Raw genomic sequence first — 23,946 nt, 5'->3', positions numbered from 1 at the left:
GGGTATCCCCGCTGAAGCAACATCCCCTGTGGCACGACGTGGAGAAGCAGAGTAGATAATGGATGGATTTTTTTGAAACAACTGGAAAAACAGACCCTTTCCCTCAAAAAAAAAAAAAAAAAAAAAAAAAAAAATCAGAATGTACGCTGCGTATGTACATCTTTTGAATTAAACCCAGAAAAACAAGCTCAAACACGACTTGAACTTAAATTTCAATTTCCAAGAATATGAAAAGGGGAAAATGGCAAAATGCTTGGGAAGAGAGTCTCGAAATAAATCACCGTTCCGCCCAAAGCTTTGACTGCATTTACAGATACATCGTGCAAATCCAATGACTGAAGAATTGGACGGTGTGGGAAATAAGGACCGCTGGCACTGAGCTTTCGAGGCAACAGGAGGGAGGGGGTGATATGTAGCAGCCTCCCGGTTGGCGGGGTCTCGCGCACACAGCAGCAGCAGCAGCATCACTTCGAGGCACAGCAGCGTTGTCGGCGGCGGCGGCTCAGACGTTCTCTTTGGAATAGCAGCAAGGTTCCGTCATCACCTGTAGCTGCTTCCCGGCACACATGCGCATGCGCGCACGGACGCTCGCTCCCCGCACAGAAAGGATGGCAAGCGGCGCCGAGCGACAGCCGCGGCCCAGTCGCCAGCACCGTCGCAGCGAAGGCGGCGCGGCCCGGACCAGCTGATCCCGCGGAAAGCCAGGGCGGCAGAGACGCCGCCGGGAGGACGGAAGGACACACGGACGGAGCCGCGCACGAGGGACCGCGCCGGAGGCTTTTCGGCCTTCCCGCAAACAGGTAAGACGCTCGTTCTTCTGTGCGCACCTGCGGGCATCCATCATTGATTCAATAGCAGTCTGCCTACAGCAAAGGAAGCCTGTTGGTTTTTTGACTCCCCACGCGTGTGAGGAAGTGTTTTTGGTTCAGTGCATGCTCAGTTGCAAAGGCAGGGGTTTTATGCCCGCACTCACACCAGAGGGCCCAGGGACTGAGTTTGTGTGGATCTCCTCGGTTGTAGGCATTGCCCCCGAGATGGCGGTGGAGCAGCCAGCTGCGCGCCACTGCAGTTTGCATCTCGCGGGGGGGGGCAGGCACATGCACGGAGATGATGAATGGGGGCTGCAGAAGCCTGAAACCCTGAGTCAGCCCTCATACGCTGACCCACCCCCAAACAAGCAAAACATTCACATCCACTCGCCAAAAGCATGCACATGAGGACAAATGCGTAAATACACTCTAAATGATTTTCAGGAGTCAGATTGAAGTCTTGTGACATTCGCACCATCAGCACAATTTGCTTTGTAGCTGTTAAGGCTCAAGTCTACGATTGCAGATTCAGTGGAATGCACAATTTTTTGTTTCATATTCACATCACACATTGATTTTGAGTGTACGCTTCATAGACTAATACCGTAAAGAAATTTTAAAAAATAATTTAAACATATTACAATGAATAAAAAAGTTTAACATTTACTTAAGAGTATAAAGTATTTACACAAGTCTGGTAGAGGTTAACAGGAGTCTGGGGAAGATTTAAAAAAAATTCTCAGGTTGATGTATCCCAAAATGCGGTCACCACTTCACAGATTCCACCTATTACAGGGTTGTCCACCCTTAACCCCCGCAAAGAACGTGCGACGACTGATTGCAAATTGTTTTCATTCAAGGAAAATACTGTATCGCTACTCCAAAGGACACAATGCCGATGTGTTTTCCAGTTTTCCATTTTTGTCCTATTTTGTGGTGGACATGCTGCATAAAAATGTCGTAGAATCACAGACGAGGAGCAGCCGACGTGGCGTCCAAGCGGCGGCTGTTTGTCATTCTAATGTCAATGTACGCCTGTAACATTGCAGGTGCAATGCGATTTATGCGTTACTGTACATGAATTTGGAGACGATCTCGTCATCAGCAGCAGACGAATAACATGATTCTATAAAATCAACTTACTTCCTCTTACTTTTCCATTTCAGTCCAAAAGATTCATGCAGTTTGTAATGATCCAGACAAGTCCACCATTTTTTTTTTTTTTTTTTTTTTTTAAATAAAATCGGGCGTGGGACCGATTGATGAAAGTGATCGGGTGTTGCGGGAGTGCGCCCCGCTGGGGCAGCTCCGGCCCACTTGCAAGTTGGTCAGTTCTTTTTGAAAATGCTCAAGTTTTAAAAGGCAGGTTGGCTGGCATTAGCTTGGCAGAAAGTTTCAAATCCACTTTTGTTTGGCTTTCTTCGGCGTGCGAGCACGCTGGTCTCTGACCCCAGTGGGTGAGGACTTGTTTTGAAGGCCATCTCCTCCTTGCTTTTCTCTCTCGCTCACTTTCTTCCTCCTCCACTCTGCGTATTTTAGGATGGATGGCGAGCAGAGCGAGACGACCGCTTTTGTCCACATTTCCCTCGTCTCTTGCTTCTCCAGCAGCCTCCTTCATTTTGCATTTTGACGCAATTTCTTGTGACGTCCGTCTCCTCGTGTGCAAACGTTGGCTTTTCTCCGTGGCCCAAACTCTTTTCCCTCCCTTCCGTCCCCAATGCCGTCTGGCCGTCCCCTTTCCCAACCATTTCTCTTTCATCGGCCGTTCCCTCGCTCGGCTCGGGCCCGGTCGGGGAGCCGCCGCCGTGCTGATACCGGACGGGTTCAGGTGCAGGTTAAGCTGCTTTAATAGCGCCGCCACCTCCTCATTCCAATTTGACTTCCCCTTCTGCGTCTACTGTCGGGAAGCATTAGCTAATTCAATTTTCAAGCAGGAAAGATGGCAGACATCAGGATGCCAGAGAGCATCATTAAGCGTCGAGAAGAACCAGGAGAGCTTTTCTCGCTTCCAAATGCCAAGCGTGACCTGAAGGTTTCCACTCCGCTGGCAACACCAATGCAGGAGTTGTCACGCCCTGCAAAAATATGACTTTTGGCTAATACTGATTGTGAACAATTAGGTTTTGCGTAGGGATGATTTTGGCTTGTGTGCGCGTGCGCCAGTTGCTGAGCGGCACGGCTAATGGACTTCTGAAATCAAACGGTGATGTCACACTTGCCACAGAGGGCGATGATCAAAGTCAAGTGCGACGGCGAGAAGACATCGATGCAGCAAAAGGCAGCTGAGGTGCGCGGTGTCCCCCGGAATTGCAGACGCAGAATCGCGTCAAGATGTGTGCGCGTACCGGAAACATCCTTTGACCAGCACAACGAGTTGCTGACACTGCGGGTCGTGATGACTTGCGAAGAACAGAAGTTTGTCTCTCAACAAAGATGAACACGAGTTCTGTAAGGAAACCCTTTCTTTTTTGGAAAGGTCGACACAATGACCTACCTGGACTGGAAACAGGAGAAGCAAGTAAACATCTGCTTGTTGGTGGGTTTGAAGTTTTTCAAGTGCATACAAAGCAGCAGGTTGTTGGTTGTTAAAATAACGTATGACATCCACCCCCCCAGGGGCGGCTGGCTGCATCTCACGCTTTATAGGGGCTGGCGCGCTGCCATTTCCTCAAAAGGGATCAATGAGAGTGTAAGCCTCAAGGGCACCAAGGACAAAAAAATAAATAAAATAAGATTCTAATTTCGTCGTCGGCTGGTGAACGCAAGCGGCAACGCCAGAGCTTTTTGCTTCTCGGTACGGGCTGATTTCACTTAGGCTGAAACAATTGCAACGTATTTGGACTTGTTTTGTAAATGTAAGCAGCTGCCTGTTGTCAAGCTTAACATGTCCGTCATGAGGTGTCAATCGACGTCGAAAAAAAAAAAAAACCCTTCAGCCAGCTGCCCACCTTAATGGTTTTGTTAATGTGCTCATTGGACGTCAGCATTCGGCAACAATGTCCACCTCGTCAGCAAGCGAGTGTGTGCGTGCGTGCGTGCGTTTTCGTGACCTACCTGACCTGCGTCCAACCCACTACCTCCGCTCACGGTCACGCGCTCATCCGCAGCCTGCAAAAAGGATGACAAGAGTCAACACGCGTGTCAGCGCAGTTTTGTGCCGACTTAAGACGACGCAAATTGAATCAGAGCTTGGAGGTTGAATTGCAAATTCACTGACCGCTTCATTAAGGACGGCAGCAGGAAACGTAGCACTTCTTTACACGATGGGACCCTTGAGCCCTTCTCCGTCCAGGCGGGCTTCCAAGCATCAAGGACATCTCGCACATTTCGGCCGGTGAAAACCCATTTGCTTAATTGCCTCATTCTATTAATTACTATCTTCCCGCAAGACGACGTCACCATCCACGGCGCACAAAACTTGAGACCGGTGCAGTTTTTGGCATCTGCATTCCAACGTGCTTGAAACGCAGACAAAAGTTGAAAAAAAATCTTTATGGATCATTTCCTGCCGACCAGCCCCTCCTTGAATCCAATTACTGCGCCTCCTTCCACAGCCCGCCTGGTCCTCAGGGATCAATAACATTTCTTGTAATCCAATTGAAACAAAGACGCACTTGGGGCTCCAACAAGCTGCTCGTCCGGAGACAGGCGCTCAAATCGGGGACACTTGGCTTTCCACGTGGCCCCCCACAACTGCCACTCCAGAACGCCCGTAACGTTGGGAATACGCTTGGCACCCTTCCCGCTTATTGACAAACTTTTCACGGATTTCAAATCGCGGTTTTAACTTTGGCGCGCCTGGCAGGCCACAAAAGGCACACTTCTAAACAGGCTTCGAAACAAAAAGGAGAACCACCCCGAATGAAGAGTTCCTCCAAACATCCTCTTTCCAAGCCACCCATCCTCACGAGGGTCGCAGGAGTGCCTGAGCCAATCTCAGGCAGCTTCGGGCGAAAGGCAAATTACTCCCCGAATTGGTCGCCAGTCAATTGCAGGGAACAAAGACACCATCACTGAGCGGGAATTGAACCCACGCTGCACACACTAAAGTCAGGCATGCGCACCATTACGCCATCAAAAAACAATTCAAAAAAAAAAAAAAAAAAAAAAGGTCACAGATCTGAAATAAAAAAATTCTGTAACATACATATTAAATCTTTTGATGATAAAAGGTTGGGCTCAATTGTGTCTTTGATCAACAAGACTTCCTGTTTAACCAGCACTTAGCGACAGCAACGACGCCTGACAACTCTGAGATAACCGGACACCCATTGCGACTGTAGGCGTGGGGGTCTGCTTTGCCGTGACCTGTTCATATATATCGCACTGTACAGTATATTTTAATGTATGTCTGAAGTTATCGGCTGCTAGACAATCCAATGAGCGTCGACCTTTACGGTCTCAACCGTTAAGCGGCTTGGAAAATGGATTTCTTCTCACTGTGGTGAGAGAAACGCATTACACCTTAGCGCTTGCCGCTTCTAATATCTTCATCCCCACAAGTAAAATGTCAGTTGCATAACTGTAGCCTTTTCTAAAAATCTATTTTTACCGTCTAGCGGTAATATTTAAAAAAGAAAAAAAAAAAAAAAAGAGCATCTGTGTCTCGATTGGACCGCATTTACTTCTCATGCTGCACATTAGGCCTCTTCACGGCCCCTGAACACGTCGAACTGACTTTAGTTTCCAGCTTCCGTATATTGAGCAGAGTCAAACAGCTCACATGCAAAAGATGGTGGGAAATGGGGGGGGGGGGGGGGGGGGGGGGCAGACTTGAACTGGCAAATTCAGCTAAGTGGAAGCTAAGCTGCCTTTCACGAAGACAGTGCTGCTGTTTGTGGCTCACAGTTAGGAGCGAGAACTTGGAACTCTGGTGCGGAATTAGACCCCGCATTAAGCCGGAGTCAAAGGAGGAGATACACCTGCCGGCCGTGACGGTACTAGTCTATTCGCGCCCGGAGGGAACAAAAGGTCGAGCTGTCTTGTCAGTCTTCTCATCTAAGGAAACGCCAACACTGACCTCATGAATGTTCCATTTGAAATGAGGATAAATCTTGGCATGAGGTGACGTTTGTCTGAGAGTTGCGATCGATTTAAAAAAAAAAAAAAAAAAAAAAACAGCTCACACGCCTTGTTAGCAAACGCTACACAAATTGCGCAGGCCCAGAGGAGCACTCAAGCAATCCGTCTGACTGATGGGCGGCTCCAATTACATCACATGATCAGACACCAGGCCGAGCCTAGCGAAGTCGGTGGTGCCTATTAATATGCTTTCTGTGGCTGAGTTTCAAATGTGTCTGCACAAGTGACATCACCAGGTCGAACAAGGCTTATTGATCATTTTAACCTACATCAAACGATGATCTCAAAACACATTCATTTAAAACCATACAACATTGTCGTTTAAAAAAAAAAAAAAAAAAGCTTCTTGAGGATTTTATTTCAGCAAAGCAAAAACTGAAATTTTCAGTGAAAGCTCTCTGGAACCGTCGCTACCAACCTAAGCTGTTCTTTAGAACTTTTTTTTCCCACATTCTATATTTATAGAGTGATTGAGGATCAAACCTGCAGTGGAATTTTGTGTTGATACTGAAGAACCAGGAAGGTTAAGTGGACTGGGCCTCCATTGTTTTGTTTGGATTTTTCTTCCTGTAAATGAGTCGCGGCTGACAGTCAGACGTCGCTTTCCGCTTCTTGCGAGGTCGCGCTCGTCTCCTCACACGTGAGGGGGAAGAGACGAGGCTCCATCTGTGCGTTCATCTGCCTTCATCTTCGGAACCGGTCGCTCTCTTCAAGAACATTTTGCCTTTAACTCTTCAAGTGGACATTTTGGGGGGTTTGGTGTTCAACCAGTCTTAAGACGTTTGGAGAATGCAAACGCCGCACTCAAGTCCTCGGAACGACTCAGCAGTGCGAGACCTCAAGAAGCCATCCAACGTCTGCTTGCAGAAACTGCTCCAATCAGCAGCCCCCAATGGTGGCTGATAACCCAAAAAGTTCATGTCAATCAAGCGTTCTGACGTTCTCAACGGTACCACAACAAGCTCATAGAGAAAGAAGTCAAAGCGTCATGACGGAAGAGTCAAAGACTGATAAGAGTAAGGGATCTTCAGGAGAAAGTGTGATGAAGCTCTGAAGGACAACTGAAGGGGAAAATTGGTCATAAATTAAACAAAAAGGGTAGCGACGAGGGAGAGATTAGAGAATGAGCAAGAAGGGAGCTACCCGAGGAGTATCGACGGCGGGGTTGCGATATCTTCAGTTCCGCACGCAGCCTCGTCTCCCCAAAACGCCTTTCGCTTCTAATTTTAGCGCGTTACACAACAAAAAGGCTTGCATCATCTGCCAGCATACTTTTTGATTCTGCATCCCATTTCAATCTCTGCGCCTAGCTCGTAAAGATGTTTGTTTGTGACACGCTTAAAGAAAGATGTAAAAAAACGAAATGAAGACAAGCCTTCTAAGTCGTCTCAATGTCATTTTGATTTCCTTACTTCTTTGGGTGGATTTGTAATCTCACGCACAGAAAAAGAACAAGACAGGATGGGATGCTTTGGAGGCACCACAGATAGGTCATCTATACATCCACCCCCCCCCCCCTCCCTTTGCATTAAGTTGATTACAAATGACAGGATCAAAGAGCATTTCACCACCTCTGTCCCTTCCAAGTGAAGTGAAGCCAAGAGAAGAGAAACGTTAGGGAAGCAGGAGACGCTTGTGAGGGGAAGGAATGCCAGATGATGAACGGGAAAGGCATGCAGCGTGGGGGTGGGGGCGCTCCGTTACCTTCTTCCCCGGCCCGAGAGCAGATTGGACGACAGCCGAGAGGAGGTGGAGAGAAAGTTTGATGAAGTGCAGCAAAGAAGGCAGCAGGCGACGGAGCCGAGCGATGCAACGAAGACGGAGGAGGGGAGACCGTGCGCAAAGACTAAGAATGTGTCATCCGAACTCCAGCGCACGTCTGTGATGTCACTGCTTCTAAAAAAAAAAAAAACAAAAACAAAAAAAAAAAAAAAAAAAAAAAAAAAAAAAACACGGAACCCAACCAATCGCATTCTCATTCCACTAGAAATTAAGGGAATAATAATGTATGGGTACAGTTTCCTCCAAATTCCACGACAGCACTTCCACAAGCAACTGCATTCCTTCAGCATTTACGATCCACGCACGACAGACCGAGCACAACATTCCTGGAGGACAAACGGATCACAGGCAAGACCGGAGTTGATCTGCATTGCCGTACGGCGCGTTGTAAAGCGTGCGGTCCTTCCGGAAATCTGCGCTCTGCGTCGACAGCTCACAGTCTGTCAATAGAGTGTCAGCAGATAAAAGAAACAAACAAAATGGTACTAAAAATTGTTGCCGCCCGAACTTCAGCAACGTTGTGAAGCTCACGCAATTTGCACAGAACTATCAAATGTATAAGATGCGCTCTTGCTCTTTACTGCAAGGGGGCTGGTCGAACTGCAGGCGATGACCAGAGCGGTAGAATCACAACTCTCATTTTGTCGACTGTTTATTGCCTGGAGCGTGCAAGGACTCACTAATTTGACACCCTTTGTTGTTGCTAATCTGGTGTTGTCTCGTCTCGTCGCCAGAGCGTCCCAATGAATCCCATGACTCAGCTCTACTACAAGAAGGTGAGCAAGACCACACGGACAACCGATGGTCGCAACCATGAAGACACCTCTTTTGCCCACGTTGTTTGTTTCCCTCAAGGCCACGTACTCGCCGTACCGTGACCGCATCCCGCTGCAAATCGTGCGGGCCGAGGTGGAGTTGTCGGCGGAGGAACGCGCCTACCTCACGGCGGTGGAGAAGGGAGACTACGCTGGTGTCAAACATGCGCTCCGCGAGGCGGAGGTCTATTACAACATGGATGTCAACTGCCTGGACCCCCTCGGCCGTAGCGCGCTGCTCATCGCCATCGAGAACGAGAATTTGGAGATTATGGAGCTCCTGCTAGACCACGGCATTCACACGGGCGACGCCCTGCTTTACGCCATCAGGAAGGAGGTGGTGGGCGCCGTGGAGCTGCTGCTGTCGCACCGGCGCCCTAGCGGTGAAAAACAGGTGCTGACGCCGTCCTCGCTCGCTACTGTGCAAACTAACGACCAACAAACGGGGACAATCGAAAATGCATCATGTTCCACAACATCAGAAATTGATTGTCACCAGTTGCAGGTGCAGATTTACTTTATTCACTTCACATCCATCCAAATCTAAAATATTGGGGCAATTGTTTGAACATATTGAGAGGTTGAAGTGGCCATAAGGGAAGATATCCACATACATCTTTTTTGGTCATGACTGATGACATTAAGCAACATTTGATGGAGACGAAGAAAGCCATCAAATTAAAAATATCTGGACGATTGTTGTATGATTTTCAGAGGTTGAAATGGGCATAAGTAGAGGCCTTCACAAAAATGTTGGTGACGATTAGTCAGTTTGACATGAAGTGATTTTAGACTGTCTTGACAAACGCTCTTGATTGTAAGTCAATCTTTTCCAAGCAAATGAGGACACGCGGCTAAAGGGAAGGCGGCACGGTTTTGATAAGACAGTAGAAAGAGGGAGAAAATGAAGATGAGATACTGGCGGGTGGGTTGAGGGAAATCAGAGTATGAGCGAAAGAGCAAGGAACAAGAAACAAGGAGGGACGCAGATGAGGAAAGGCTCAAGTGAACAAGTCTGTATGTGCATGTTTATGCAAATCTGCATCTATTTTTTGACAGAAATGAGCATGGGAAACAGACGAAGAAAAAAAGTGTACATTAGTGTCAAGGGACTGGATGCGTGTTGGGTGCCCACCAGGGGCAGCTGTTCTCAAGGGCTTGATGAGATAAGAAAAGGGGGGACTTGCAAAGCGGTGGGTGAGACGAGGAGAGCAGCGCAGGAAGGAAGCGGCCAATGCGGGATGAGGAGAAGGAAGACGCAGGGCTCAGACGCCAGGAGAAAGTGGGGCAACAAAAAGATGAAAAGCACGAGCAGAGACTTGGTGGCGAGATGAAAGAGTTCACGCATACCCCCTCCTCCCTCCTCATCCTCGAGTCTGCTCTGGTGTCAATTATCTTCCGCAGGTTCCCTCGCTGATGATGGACAGCCAGTTTTCAGAGTTCACCCCCGACATAACTCCCATCATGCTCGCCGCTCACACCAACAACTACGAGATCATCAAGCTCCTGGTGCAGAGGAAGGTAACGGCACCTCGGGCGCCCTCAGCACGCCGGGCGGCTTCCTTTGACTCCTCCTCTTGAACTCCCACACAGGTCACCATTCCTAGGCCGCACCAGATTCGATGCGACTGCGTGGAGTGCGTCTCCAGTTCAGAGGTCTTTGAAAGTTGCAAGCGCACGATTCTTTTCATCCCTTCAACTCCCATCAGAACTCTTGTTTAACACTCTTTTGGTGGCAGGTGGACAGCCTGCGGCACTCGCGCTCTCGACTGAACATCTACAAGGCCTTGGCGTCGCCCTCGCTCATCGCTCTGTCCAGTGAGGATCCGATTCTGACTGCCTTCAGACTGGGCTGGGAACTAAAAGAACTCAGCAAGGTCCGCTTTGTTTTGTCTCCCGGATGATATGCTTCGCAACAAAAAAAACTCATGGGGCCAATTTAGCCTTATCGTGTGGAACAGATGAAATGGATTTACATTATCACATTTTTTAGGATTTCCCAAGATTTGGTTTTCATCAGATTTCCACTGTATGGACTTTTGATGATGTTTAGCTCTAGTCAAGACATTTTAATTTCAGTTCAATAGGGAACACTGAACTAGTGGGCACTCTTCTCCGCAGGTGGAAAACGAGTTCCGTCAGGAGTATGAGGAACTGTCGCAGCAGTGCAAACGTTTTGCCAAAGATCTTCTGGACCAAGCCAGGAGTTCCAGAGAGCTGGAGACCATTCTGAACCACCGCGACAACGACCAGAGCGAGGAGCTGGACCCCCGGGAGTGCCATGACCTGGCCAAACTCAAATTGGCCATCAAATACCACCAAAAAGAGGTGCGTCAAACTTCACTGTTACGCAGGTTATTTGGAGTAAATTATTTTCAGAGTAAGTACAATTGGATCCTTTGCTACAGCTGAGCTTTGAAACAAGGAAGGGCACAAGCAGGAGCACTCCAGAGACAAAAATGTCCTTCTGCTTCTGTAGCAAGAAGCGTGAAGAACAAAAAAAAAAAAAAAAAAAAAAAAGGAGGAGGAGGAAGACAGGACTGAGTAAGATAAGTGAGATGATAGCCACACCAAGAAAAAGCTTTATTGGGACGCGAAAGAGGAAGGGAAAAACGGAGAGCTGGGGGATCACGTGAGCCAGAGTGAATCTTTAACGGCGTGAAGAGAAGTTGCCCGAGGTGTGCCTTCGATTGTCAGGCTGCTTTCCCCCCCCCCAATCGCCGCCGCCGTTGTTGTTGTTCAACGGACGGGCGCCGCCAGATATGAAAGCAGAAAGATGCGATGGCAGCAGAGGGACGAGGACAGTGGGCGACGAGTTTTCCCGAGTGACGGGAAAAGGAAGTCGGACATTAGTAGAAAAAAAAAATAATTATTTGCGTGGCAGGTAAGCGCGCTCTGCTCGAGCTTATGGTTAACAGAATCTCAGGTAAAGGCGGTGGTCGATTTATGCGTAGCGAAAGTGTTGTCGCGTGACGGCGGCGGGTGAGACGGACACGGGCAGGATGCCTCGTGCCGTCGCCGTGGAGACAACAGATGTTGGTAAACGCACGCCTCATTCGCTCCGGCTGCACTTGTTCTGCCCCGTTGCGTGGGATCATCTTGGCTTTGGATAGGATACTACATCACCTCCCCCCTCCCTTGCCGCCCCCGGGTACACGTTTCGTTGTCTCCGTCTTTTACCTGCTGCTGCTGTCTGCTTTTATTTAAATGCCTCAGTGTTGTGGGACAGGGCTTATTTTTCATTTATTTATTGTACGTGTGTTTTCGGGCACCTCGCTTCGGGTGACAGAGGTCGCGGTAAAGTGCTGCCATCCCGCAGCTTTATGCAATGCTGCAATTGTGTCAGACGGACCCCTGGACAAATTCTGTGAATCGATTGCGGAGGATGTTTCAATTACCCAACATTTTGAATGCAAACGTGGGCGCGGTGTTGTCTTTCTTCCCATGTTGTCCTCTCCTGGCCCAGGGGCGCATCCCTGCAAGCATTATCCTGGTCTTCAACACATATAATGTCTGCTCCTCTTTGAAAACAGCTAGCTGAGCTAACCTGCACTCGCTCTCTTATTTCACTGACAAACTCCTCAATTTCCTCCTAACGAGCACGTCAGGAAGATCAGGAAACAATTTCCGACGGCTTCATTCAAAAGGTAATTCTTCACTTTCATCGATTTAGTTTTTTTAAATAATTGGTTGGCAATTCATGTCGACAAGCCGAAAGGAAAAGAATTTCATTCATGGAAAAGTTCCTGGATCGCACAAGTGTGGAACAAATTATCTGTCCCAACCACACTTGGTGCATCCATTTTGTTCCCATTTCTGCTGTCCTTGACTCAATCTTGCAGTTCCTTGTAAGGATCTCAAAGGGATGAACGTGCCTGAGAAATGTGAAAAGAGTGTGACCGAGATCCATTTAGCAGGTTCAGACTGATCAGCAAAACTCTCCATTAAGAGTTGACCAAAAGGCAGTTTGGGGCCTCAGCGGAGTCAGGGTCAGGCTTTCCACTCAGGTGGATTCTTCGCCTGAGACAAATCATGCACGGAGTGACGGCCGGGTGCTTCTATTCTTTTCAAAGAGATACAAATTAATGCAGTCTCGTTTGTTTTTTGTATCAGCGAACTGGCTGCCAGGGACATTCATGGCGAGGGGCCTTTCGGGTCCATGAAATGGCAATTCTCAAAGTCTCTGAATCAGCCCAGTGTGGGCTCTGGAGCAAGGTTTTTTTTTTTTTTTTCCCTTCGTTTCTTTTAAATGTCACTTGAAAGATGGCAGTCAGCAGCTCAGATTTCTTGCCAATTGTGTGTACGAATTTAAGATCACTCATGGGGCATTTACATGATCCTGTTCTCAAATTGTACACAACTTTGTTTCAAACTCTGATGTCATGTGAAGTGGAAAACTGGAGAAACGAGCAAGAGCCAGGAAACCAACACCTTCATTAGCATACAGTTGCCATAGCAACAGGAAACCAAATGGAACCCTCAGCGAGAGAGACTTGAGAGGGAACGCCAAGGAAAGCTAAGGAAGCACAAGTGAAGATGCAAAAGCAGTCAAGCCACAATAGATCCACCCTTAGCACTCCATTGTTCAATGATGGATTTCCTGACAAATAGTACAACATAAAGCCTCTTTGAAAGACCTTAAAAAAAAAAAAAAATTGAACAAAACAGCCTCTTATTTGCTTCAACACAACTTGTACTACCTTGAATAAAAATATCCTTTAACGAGCAGCCAGAAATTAAAAAGTTTACCCAATTCAGAATAGACGGAGATGTTCACTTTTGGATTTGAACAAGCGGTGCAACAAACAATTGACAACTAAATGATCATCGAATCGATTGAATTAAACTATTTTGCTAATCGTTTAGACTTGAGACAATATTTCATTTCAGATTTTCCAAAACCTCAATTTCAGCAGTCTACAGTAAACATTCTCAGATTACTGTCGTCATTTGCAAACCGGTGCTTTCATTTTGGAATCCCCCCCCCCCCGGGCGATTTCCTGACATGTTACTGATCAGACCAGTAACTGAATCCTCATCTATAATGTGCTATTTTTGAATCAAGGGATGTAAACTAAAAACATTTTGCCCTGTATGATTCACTGGTTACTCAAAAAAATGTGAAGTTTTCAGACGTGTTGAATGAGGAATGCGATCGAGCAACGCGATACGGCGTCCGAACCTGTTCCACGAGCACTAACTTTAGTCTCCGCAGTTCGTGGCCCAGCCGAACTGCCAGCAGCTGTTGGCCACCCTGTGGTACGACGGCTTCCCGGGCTGGCGGCGCCGCCACTGGGTTGTCAAGCTGGTCACCTGCTTCATCATCGGACTCCTGTTTCCAGTCTTCTCGTTGGTAGGCGGCGGCGCAGTGAGTGCAGTTTCCAGGAATACAAACGCCGCGCCAAAACTGTTGTCTTCCTGCTCTCCCGCTTGTGCAGATCTACCTGCTGGCTCCCAAAGGTGCACTGGGTAGATTCATCAAGAAGCCCTTCATCAAGTTCATCTGTCACACGGCGTCCTACCTGACCTTCCTCTTCCTGCTCTTGCTGGCCTCGCAGCACATCGCCCGCACCAATCTGCACATGCAGGGGCCGCCGCCCACCATCGTGGAGTGGATGATTTTGCCGTGGGTGCTGGGTAGGTGGGCACGTCGTCCACACCACGTTTGCCTGTACGTGCCCCGCAGATATTTGGAATACTGCAAGTGTGGGACCAGAGCAGGAAATTGACACACACGAGCTTCCTCCCATAGTCCCAATTTCTTAGGTTAATTGAAATTCTCCGAGGCCATTGTGTGTGGGATTGGTTTCTTCTCTCCAAAGTCCAGTAGAGAAAACGGATGGGTGGAAGATAACTCACCAGCTGAGAGTGTGTGTGTGTCCACGCTCTTCAGGATTCATCTGGGCAGAGATAAAGGAAATGTGGGATGGGGGCTTCACAGAGTACATCCACGACTGGTGGAACCTGATGGACTTTGCCATGAACTCCCTCTACCTGGCCACCATATCACTGAAGATAGTGGCCTATGTTAAGGTAAGGCTGGGTGTGTTGGGGGGGGGGGGGGTGGCGGTTCACACGATTCCTCACTGCTTGACGTCAAACTACTGTATAAGATTTGTTACAATGCCTTGAATTGATGCACCATCTACAAGCAAACAAGAGATGGTTTATAACACACACACACAATCTGATGGTGCTGGGCCATCTTCTAGACAGCCATCGGAGAAGCACAACCTGGTGCATAATGTAGCCTTCAGATGTTTTCCATCATTTAAGTTTTCCTAATTTGGGGGGGGGGGTGCCCAGTGACGTCAGTCGGGTCTCGGCGAGAGTGGCCCCTCACCCGCATTAGAAGAACTTCACCTTCTTTGGCCTTGAGCCTTCATTTGGCGCTCTTCCAACTTGCGGTCATCTCATTATCTTGGCCCACACCCGAAAAATGAATCTTCTGTTCAGACAGTCCACGGACGTGCCGCATGTTGCAAGAAAGATGAATAAATAGAGGTGTTCAGCTTCCTGTATTTCCTTGTTGTACTCTTCTCCCAGTACAATTCGTCTCGGCCCAGGGAGGAGTGGGAGATGTGGCACCCGACGCTAATAGCCGAGGCTCTGTTCGCCATCGCCAACATCTTCAGTTCGCTGCGACTCATCTCGCTCTTCACTGCCAACTCGCACCTCGGGCCCTTGCAGATCTCATTGGGGAGGATGCTCCTCGACATCCTCAAGTTCCTCTTCATCTACTGCCTGGTAATTACAGACTTCTTCTGCATCCCCGAAAATATGTAACATGTTCTGTCACTTTTGATGGGATGGAAGCACGTTCTCTACACTCAAGTACATTTACAGACAGATTTCGTTCCATCAGCAACTCCTGAACCCAAACATTTCAGGGAGGGTCTTCCCTTTAACGCCACTCTCATGCTGACTGTCTGGCTGTACAAAACCTTAAAAATCAGTAGCAGTAAGGCAAAGGGGTGCATCCGTAGCATCTTGGTGGAATCTCGTCACAAAGCTTTGGCGTTTCTTCTGCGCAGGTGCTGCTGGCGTTCGCCAATGGCCTCAACCAGCTGTACTTCTACTACGAGACGACGGCCTCAGAAGAGCCCAACAATTGCAAAGGCATCCGCTGTGAAAGGCAGAACAACGCATTTTCGACGTAAGTGGTCACGTGACACAGATGAGCAGATCCCTGAATGCGCCATTCACGTGAACGTGGCACAACAGCATGGATTTGGGACTCCGTCTAACACTGAAACCAAGTCATGATGACACACGGAAATGGGTTTTTGATACTCCCATCATGTCATGTCACTCGGCCAGGGTGTCATATTACAAATCAGGATGACAAATGCCCCGTGGATCTCTTGCGTGTGGTATTCATCTTCGAATCTCAATGAGCAAGTCAGTTACCATGGAGGCAGCAAAGAGAGGAATGGCAGCCTCGAGGGCTGCATAAACATTTATTTGTTTACAATGCATGGGTTATTTGCCCAGTGTCTGTGAGAATGTTGACGATGTAATGTCTGCCTCCACATTGGTGGATATGAAGACTCTTGATGCTTGAAAGCTAAAAAGGAGTTTCACAAGGAAGTTACATTTTCCAGGTAACAAAAGTTAGAGTTGTATGATTCAAGGGCTACCTAATTAACTCAATTTTCTGTTGCTGAGATTAACCTAGGACAAAAATGGAGCTTTGGTTCAGAGTCTGCCCTTTTAAATACAGCTACTCCTTAAGCAGGCCGTGTATTACACCTACTAATTTCACCTCCTCACCCACAGGTTCTGCTGGCCGATTTTTTTTAAAAAAGGAAATCCAAAGGGGAATACCGTACAACCCAAAACAATTTGTCATTTTCAAGTCAGGCCAGCGAGAGTACTTTTTTCTAAACATAAAAATGTCTGGCAAAACCAATCAATAGCCATTCCCACCTCCACATATGATCACTAGCCGTGGGCCGTGACCAAAATAATAACATTACAGGAACAAGTGACTGACATAACTTCCCTCCCAAGGGTGTCTGGGCGAGAAATTAAGTAATGTGGGCTCGAGACACATTGAGACAAGTTGTATCAGGTGGCCTAGGGATCAGATTAGGATATGCCTCCACGACTCTGACCTAGTGAAGTGTTCTAGGCATATCTCCCCGGGAGGAGGCCTTGGGATCCCCGAGGGAGAGCTGGACAGAGTGACTGAGAAGTGTGGACTTCCTTGCTTGCCCTGTGATCTGAAACCAGATACCCTGTAAGTTCAAAAAGGGATGGCTGGATAGATAAAAACAGTCTACAGAACATCATGTCTGTCCTTGATTCCGGAAAGAACTTCGATGATCCCTTGTTTCCCAAAAGACTTATTGTTTGGTGTGCAGGCTTGAGAGAATTTGCCACTTCCTAGTTATGTTCAGGTACACAACCGCCCCCGTGTCTCATCTGTCCATCACGCTGTACCATTCGCCAGAATGTGTTGGGAGTGTTTGACTTCGAAATGTAACATGTCTGCGTGAGTCGCGCATGAGGAGGCGTGAAAACAACTGGCTTCAGAATACCTCCACCATAACTGACAGATGGCAACGAAGCCTGCCAGAACTCATGACCACCAGAAACACACTGCTTTAGTGCACGATGAGGACAGTAAGGGGGGAAAGGGAGCGGGGGGAGCTAAACAATGGAGAGGATCACTACACTGAGGAGGTGCTGACTCTTCATCACCATATCATTTCTCCCTGGTTTTATAATGGAGTTGCCATGTCACACTCAGTCAACTCCCCTTCTTGTTTACACTCCTACTGGTTGCAAACACACACAAGCCACCACGAGGATAAATATCACTGGTAAATATTTTATGCAGCACCAATATAAGCACCTGCAGGCCAACGCTCGCTCTCTTGCTCCAATGAGAGGACCGGCATCGCCGCCAATTGTTGCTTCAGAGATTCAACATTCCGCTGTCCTCACCAACAGGAGGGGGTGAGAGGAAGTGACAGTCGAGGCTCTGATGTGGCTCAAAATCTGTTAGGCCAATCGCAGAGAAGGGCCAGACTAATCCTGTCCCAAAGATCAACATCTTGTCCCTTGTGTTAGAATCTCAAGAGTCTCTTTAGTCTCAGGTTTCTCAGGACAGTTTAGAACACCCACAGTACAGGTAGACATCTAGAAATTGCAGAGAGAGAGAACACACCAGGGCAAAATATTGAAAGGATTTGGGAGCTTCCAGTGCAAAAAAGTATTCTGTCTGTTCACCTCCAGGCTCTTTGAGACTCTGCAGTCACTCTTCTGGTCGATATTTGGTCTGCTCAACCTCTACGTCACCAACGTAAAGGCTCGCCATGAGTTCACAGAATTCGTGGGAGCCACCATGTTTGGAACATACAACGTGATCTCGCTTGTGGTGCTCCTCAACATGCTCATCGCCATGATGAACAACTCGTACCAGCTCATTGCTGTGAGTCCAAACAATTTTTGTAGATTTCAAATGTCAACATTACGCAGGTCAGCACGTTGCTTCCCACCAGGACCACGCCGACATCGAGTGGAAGTTTGCTCGCACCAAGCTGTGGATGAGCTACTTTGACGAGGGAGGAACACTTCCACCTCCTTTCAACATCGTTCCCAGCCCCAAATCTATCTGGTACCTGCTCATGTGGCTCCACAACAAGCTGTGTGGCCGAGGACAGCCGCCCGGGGAGGACCCACACAAGTGTGAGAACCTGCGAGAGTTCACGGTGAGTGCACCGGAGGCTGAGATGCATACACGGAGCCTCCTTTGTGGAAATTGAAGAGTCTAAGCAGTCGATCACCAGCTGTTTTTCCAGGAGAGTCCCAATGAACACGTTTAACGGTCTGCTCCCCCTCCCCCACACACAGGCATGTTCTCTTCTTCTGAAGTCAGCAGAGTTATATAAGCCAAGCAGCCCACATAAGTTCACAGAGCACTGCAGAGATCTGATTGTACGTGTGTGTCTGTGCGCGCATTTTTAACTGTGTTCTTATCTTTCTCAATTCAATCCATCCATGCATGTAATAACTGGAAATGTAACAGTCCCTGTTTTCTTGACTTTCCTTATATCCTCCCTCCCCAGGAGCGTCATGCAGACAGTCTGATACAGAATCAGCATTACCAGGTCTGTAACACAGGGTTTATTCAAACCATATTTCTGCAAACACAACAACAATCCAAACCGAATCGAGCTCACTTGATGGCTTCTCGTGGGAATGAAGCGCGTCGCCCCGAACGTAGGCGCCGAGCGGCGGTACTTTGTCGTTGGCAGCGGCGGTTTTGAAATCCGGCCATGTTGTTGTCAAGGACTCGTTGGCTGAGGCCTGACGAGTGCGTGGCGACGCATTCTGGCTTAGGCAGAGAGTGACAGCTCGCCACAGCGTCCCGCTTGGCCACTGTAGGTGTTCATCGTGGGAGGGTGCCGGGCAAGCAGTGATTCTCTCGCTGAGGTCGGAGTTGATATTTCCTTCCACGCTGTACCCAAATCCTGGCATGATGTTTTACGTGACAGTCATTCATGGGACAAGTGAAACCACACATGGCGCCCGCCCTGATGCGCTTCTGTCATTAAAGACTAAACGGTCATTTCCAACAGGAAGTGATACGGAACCTAGTGAAGAGGTATGTTGCCGCCATGATCCGTAGCGCCAAGACGGACGAGGGGCTGACGGAGGAGAACTTTAAGGTGGGCACCTTACATTTTGGACAAGTGATCTATAACTGAACTTCAATGTCAACAACTGGCCCAATACTTTTGCTCACAAGAAAAATGTGTGCGTCCTGTTCCTGCTAATAAAAACTGAAATGTTGACGTCTCGTATGCTGTAAGTAGATTCTCAGTCATCCAGGTCATGGTAATACTTAGTTGAAATGTGGCAATTGGTCGCTTTTTGTGTTGTGAAGACATTTCACCTTGAACCCGAGAGGCGAGGTGGAGTACCCCTACTCGAATTACCTCCAATTGTGTACCTTTAGTGGCAGTCACAACAGCGTAGTTGTGGTCGAAGGACCATTTTGCAATGCACCCAGTTAACTTGTCTCGTGGGCAATGAATAAAAGCAGGCGATAATTGACGGCGTCAACCTCTGCTAAGCTTCACTCTCCAACTTCTCAGTGCAGAATTTCACAGTCCTGCTCTCCATCATTTTGTGTTGTTGTTCCAGGAGCTGAAGCAGGACATCTCCAGTTTCCGCTATGAGGTCCTGGACCTCCTGGGCAACCGGCGTCCACCTCGTCGACATTACTCATCGTCCAGCGACATGGCGCGAGATGACGGAGGGGTAGCCTCGGAGGATGACAGCGAGCCGGGCGACACTGTCCAGAGGTCAAAGGGCGTGACCTTCACTGTGCCATTGGAGGTGGACAACAGTCAGCCAGCACCCACGCTTGGCGTCTCTGCCTTGGTGCGCTCCATTTCCGGGCTGAAGCAGGCAAAGCAGGAGGGCGAGCCGGGCGAAGAACAAGGTGTGGGCTGGGGGGAAGAGGGGGAAGAGAAACCAAAGAGCAATGGGCTGAAGACAGCAACACTCCCACCTTCTGCAACGAGCGCGCTGCCCTCATCCTCTCAGTCTTCTTCGTCGTTCTCCTCCTCGCTCTCCACCTCGCTAGCTCGCACCAAAAGCCGCCTGCAGCGTCTGTCGGCGCCGACGGCCAAGACTGACTCTTTCAAGCGCCTCTCCTTCCTCTTCTCCCGCTCCAAACGCTCACCCCAGCCCCTCCAATCCCCTCCTTCGTACACCATTTCCGATGGGCTGCTTCTCCCGCAGGGTGGTCCTTCGGACTTGGGACTGGGCCGTGTGACCAGAAGCGAGACCCGCCTAAATGAGGTGGGCCTCTCGCTGGACACCAACAGCTCCTCATTCTCGCCACGGAGAACAAACGGACGAGACACGCTCCTGATGCTGCCCCCCCCTCCACCTTGTCCTTGCCAGTCACTGCACTGCGCATCCAACATGTCCGAGTCCAGTGCACGGCTCCTCGATTCCAGCGAGGACCTTTTCCAAGGCGGCGGCATGGAGGCAGCGGGTAGCGGTGGGGTGGCGATGGTAATGGGTGGTTGGGTTGGACCCTGTGATGATGTCATCGAAGACAGCTGCGAGGTCATTGAGGACTCGGTCAGCACACAACTATAGAACTACATTGAGCCAGCCTGACTTTTTGGTGTCTTCAACACGTTGCACAGGGATGAAGTCCAACACGTGAGACTGGATTTACACTGCGGGTCTCAGTGCCCAGTTTCTATTTAATGCCCAGATCCCCTCTTTCTATTTACCAGTGACACACATCCTATATCACTGTGTTTAGATATACTGAACTCATGAAACAATCCGCATGCGCACTCTTGACTAGCACGTTCAAACCTACACTAGCGCCAATGTCACACCTCATATGTACAGGACATATTTACACCATATTCCATGTTCTATACAGCTTTAATGTAAACCATATTTAATCTATTCTTTTGCTGTTGTTTACAGCAGGGTTTTTTTTTTTGGGGGGGGGGACTTCGAGGATGTTGGATCCAATCTTTCGCTGCACATCACAAAACCTGATTTGGATCTGATGCCAAGCATTTTTTTTTTTTTTCCAGCCTTTCACTGAATTGGCTCTTATTTGAATTGTCCCATTCGGAAGCCAATTCTCAATTTTGCCGCTTGTACAGGGTCATGTAAATCCAGCCTTTGTGATTAGCCGCCATTTTGCTGTGGGGGGGAGGGAAAAAAAAAAAAAACGTGCCACTGACTTCATCTGTACCGTCATCCGTATCAGCCAGGTAATCCCCAAATTGCCTGTTGGAGGGCTGGCGTTCCATAAAAACATGGCAGTGAGTACTTCTGGCATGCAGTCCAGTGTTTCTGGGTTCAAGCCTTGGTTTTGGTGACCTTAGGGGAGTTTGCATGTTCTTCCACCATCACCACACGGGTGCGCGTGCTTGCAAAAAGGCATTCAATCATCAGCGAGTGAGCCAATCCCCATTGTTTGGTTTTGGCTTCATCTCATTTCACTTGGCAATGATGCCACATCATACAAGTGGAACAGCTTTTTTTCGGAATGTGTGCCATAGCATAAAACGATAAATCACAAAGTGCACAAAATTCACGTGAAAGAGGATGGAAAAGGAAGGACAAGGACGAGGCCGTTTTTCCCTTTAACCAGTTCATCGGCCTTTTAACACCACCGCAGTACAATAATCGGGACTGTTGAGAAGGGAACCTGAAGCGCCGGGACTGAAAGGACCAACGACCCTGCCGGCCCCACTCAACACTGCTGTGATAAACCGCACCGCCTCGGCATCCATCAGGGCCAAAGAACCACACTCTAACCCAATCACTCTTATACTCGGAGTAATAATAAGGACAATTCTGGTTTGTGTTCGCATTGTTTTGATTCGCCTCCAAGATTGCGGCTCCTCTTTCAGTTCTTCCCGACTTTGTCCTACTTGAAGCTGCTCAATAAACTGACCTTGTTGGACTTGGACAGGAAGTGGCGGCATGGCAGTCTTGAGTGTGGATATGGAGCTGGTGGGAACTTTTGGTAGTTACTTTTTTCATACCACCGGATTACAAACATCCAAAATCCATTAGGATCACGTTAATTATATTTCAACGTTTCCAGCAGTCCAGCAGCAGGGGCAGACAAAGTTACACATGCACACATGGAAGTCGCTTCCATCACAAACATTTGAGCGTCACGGGGTCTAAGGATTACATCGGCTTTAGCAAGGCTTTTAGAGACAAACTCAGTTTTGCAATACAAGCCGTAGTCAGCTGATTTCTTTTTTTACTTGGCAGCGGGGGGTTTTACAAGCGTTGCGTGGTGGCAGTGTACTTGACTCACTTAAGTGGCAAGAGGCTGGCATAAAGTTCTTCTTCAAAAAAAAAAAAAAAAAAAAATTTATTGCCACTCCCGGTTGAAGTTTTTTGTCAAAATCAAAACAGAATCTCATGTTTTGCATTTCAATAGCCAGAAAACTTTGCCTTAAAGTCTGCTAGTGTAATGCTAACAGATCATGGGAAACGCCACAGAGGGGCTAACACACCACATCTGCGTGGCGGTGTCATAACGCTTTGAAGTGAACGTATAACAGATGGTGCAGAAACAGACAATATTATTACTATAGCTTACAGAGTCATTCACAGGAGGTGTGAAACTCTTGTTTGTCTACATGACTATATTCCACTGCCCCTTGTGGCCAACTCACACACCTCAGAAGGAACTGCAATTACTTCATGTTGTGACTTCATTCAGTCATTGTGACTTAATGTTTTTACTTTTTTTTTTTAAAGAGCAATATTAGAGCGCATATTCGGGTGGCTGGAACGAATTAATGGCCTTTCCATTCATTCCAGCAGGAAGAGAGGATTTGAGATATGCATATTGATAGTTATGAGCATGGTCACGGAACAAATTCAACTTGTATCTCAAGGCGCCACTCTTGCAATAATCACAAGGATACTTTTTGAGCATATTACAGTGTTCCCCCGCATATTTGCATTACTGGCTCACCCATGTGGTGCCTCTCTGCACTGCTATGGCGACCAGCTGAGTTGTCGGCGCCGCCGTGCAACCGGCAGGGAGACTCACGGCATGGATTCGGTTTGAAGATCAATTACACCTTGACGATCGCCATAACGACCGTGGGCTGACGTCACGTCTCTCCCCCTTCTAATACGCTTCTTGAAGAGTATTGATCATTGCAGAAGCTCCTCTGATTGATGAGCTCACACGCAAAGTTGAGAATCAATCATTCTGAGGGATCAATATCAGTAATGGCTGTGTCATTCCCTCGTGTGCCGTCTTGAGAAGCAAATGAGATGACACGCACGCACTCATTTAGACAACAGTGCCTCTGGAGGGAGAGGTCTAATCATGTTTTATTCACACAAATGCACATGCCCACTATCTCTCTCTCTCTCTCTCTCTCTCTCTCTCTCATTCACACACTCCAGGTACCCATCTTCACGCCCCCAGCTTTAAAACAGAGAAAACCCCCCCCAAAAAAAAAAAAAATTTTCCCATGTGAACGAATGTATGATTGTTATTTTTCTAGAACCAGATAGCTGGCGCACGTTGTTGACTTTAATAAAAGGCATCCTTACAAAATTGTTTGTCTCCCCCACCCCGACTATGTCACACCAGTGGGAAACCGTCTCCATTGCAAGTAGACTTATGGCATGGGCAATAAAATGTCCATTATAAACACCAAGAATGACACCTCATGTACTAAAAAACAATTAGGTAGGCCTGTCAGACTGCTAGCCTAATGCTAACAGTGATAACCCTATAAAAGCACCCATGATGCAGTGCTTTCCACACTTTAAGCAACGGATTGAACACAAATGTGACAGCAACACGGAGACAGATATTACTTCATCATATAGTCTTTATCCTTTGCAGGTGACCCCTCAACATTGTCTTCCACTGGCCTTACACGGCCAAAGTGGGCACACCAGAATGAGCAGCG

General features: G+C 48.1%; 2 protein-coding genes across 3 annotated transcripts in view; one reads left to right on the top strand and one right to left on the bottom strand.

Moving 5' to 3' along the window:
* The window catches only part of LOC133494946 (GRB2-associated-binding protein 1-like), a 36,853-nt gene that overhangs the window by 6,942 nt on the left and 5,965 nt on the right, over nucleotides 1-23,946 (bottom strand). The window contains exon 4 of the mRNA XM_061809254.1: nucleotides 3,864-3,917. The gene's annotated coding sequence lies outside the window, so the exon portion shown is untranslated. The remainder of the gene's footprint in view (nucleotides 1-3,863; nucleotides 3,918-23,946) is intronic.
* trpc5a (transient receptor potential cation channel, subfamily C, member 5a) lies at nucleotides 134-23,940 on the top strand. 2 transcript variants are annotated; one of them, XM_061809144.1, is made up of 18 exons: nucleotides 134-800; nucleotides 8,408-8,449; nucleotides 8,529-8,882; nucleotides 9,893-10,009; nucleotides 10,082-10,144; nucleotides 10,228-10,365; nucleotides 10,610-10,816; nucleotides 13,704-13,841; nucleotides 13,927-14,125; nucleotides 14,382-14,521; nucleotides 15,035-15,235; nucleotides 15,523-15,644; nucleotides 17,732-17,927; nucleotides 17,998-18,207; nucleotides 18,350-18,433; nucleotides 18,565-18,606; nucleotides 19,078-19,167; nucleotides 19,646-23,940. In XM_061809144.1, the coding sequence occupies exons 2-18, from the start codon at nucleotides 8,417-8,419 to the stop codon at nucleotides 20,612-20,614; spliced, it is 3,303 nt and encodes a 1,100-aa protein (XP_061665128.1). In that variant the 5' UTR covers nucleotides 134-800; nucleotides 8,408-8,416; the 3' UTR covers nucleotides 20,615-23,940. The 2 variants fall into 2 exon arrangements, with proteins under 2 accessions (XP_061665128.1, XP_061665129.1); XM_061809145.1 differs by lacking the exons at nucleotides 134-800; nucleotides 18,350-18,433 and having other exon boundaries at nucleotides 8,123-8,882.

This window comes from Syngnathoides biaculeatus, chromosome 21 (genome assembly GCF_019802595.1).
Source record: "Syngnathoides biaculeatus isolate LvHL_M chromosome 21, ASM1980259v1, whole genome shotgun sequence".
Taxonomy (NCBI): Eukaryota; Metazoa; Chordata; class Actinopteri; order Syngnathiformes; family Syngnathidae; genus Syngnathoides; species Syngnathoides biaculeatus.
This window is presented reverse-complemented; position numbering and strand designations above follow the sequence as displayed.

Coding starts and splice junctions, on each gene's coding strand:
- trpc5a (XM_061809144.1), top strand. CDS start 8,417: ATGAATCCCATGACTCAGCTCTACTACAAGAAG. Junction 8,883..9,892: donor GCCCTAGCGGTGAAAAACAG/GTGCTGACGCCG, acceptor TATCTTCCGCAG/GTTCCCTCGCTGATGATGGA. Junction 15,236..15,522: donor TCCTCTTCATCTACTGCCTG/GTAATTACAGAC, acceptor TCTTCTGCGCAG/GTGCTGCTGGCGTTCGCCAA.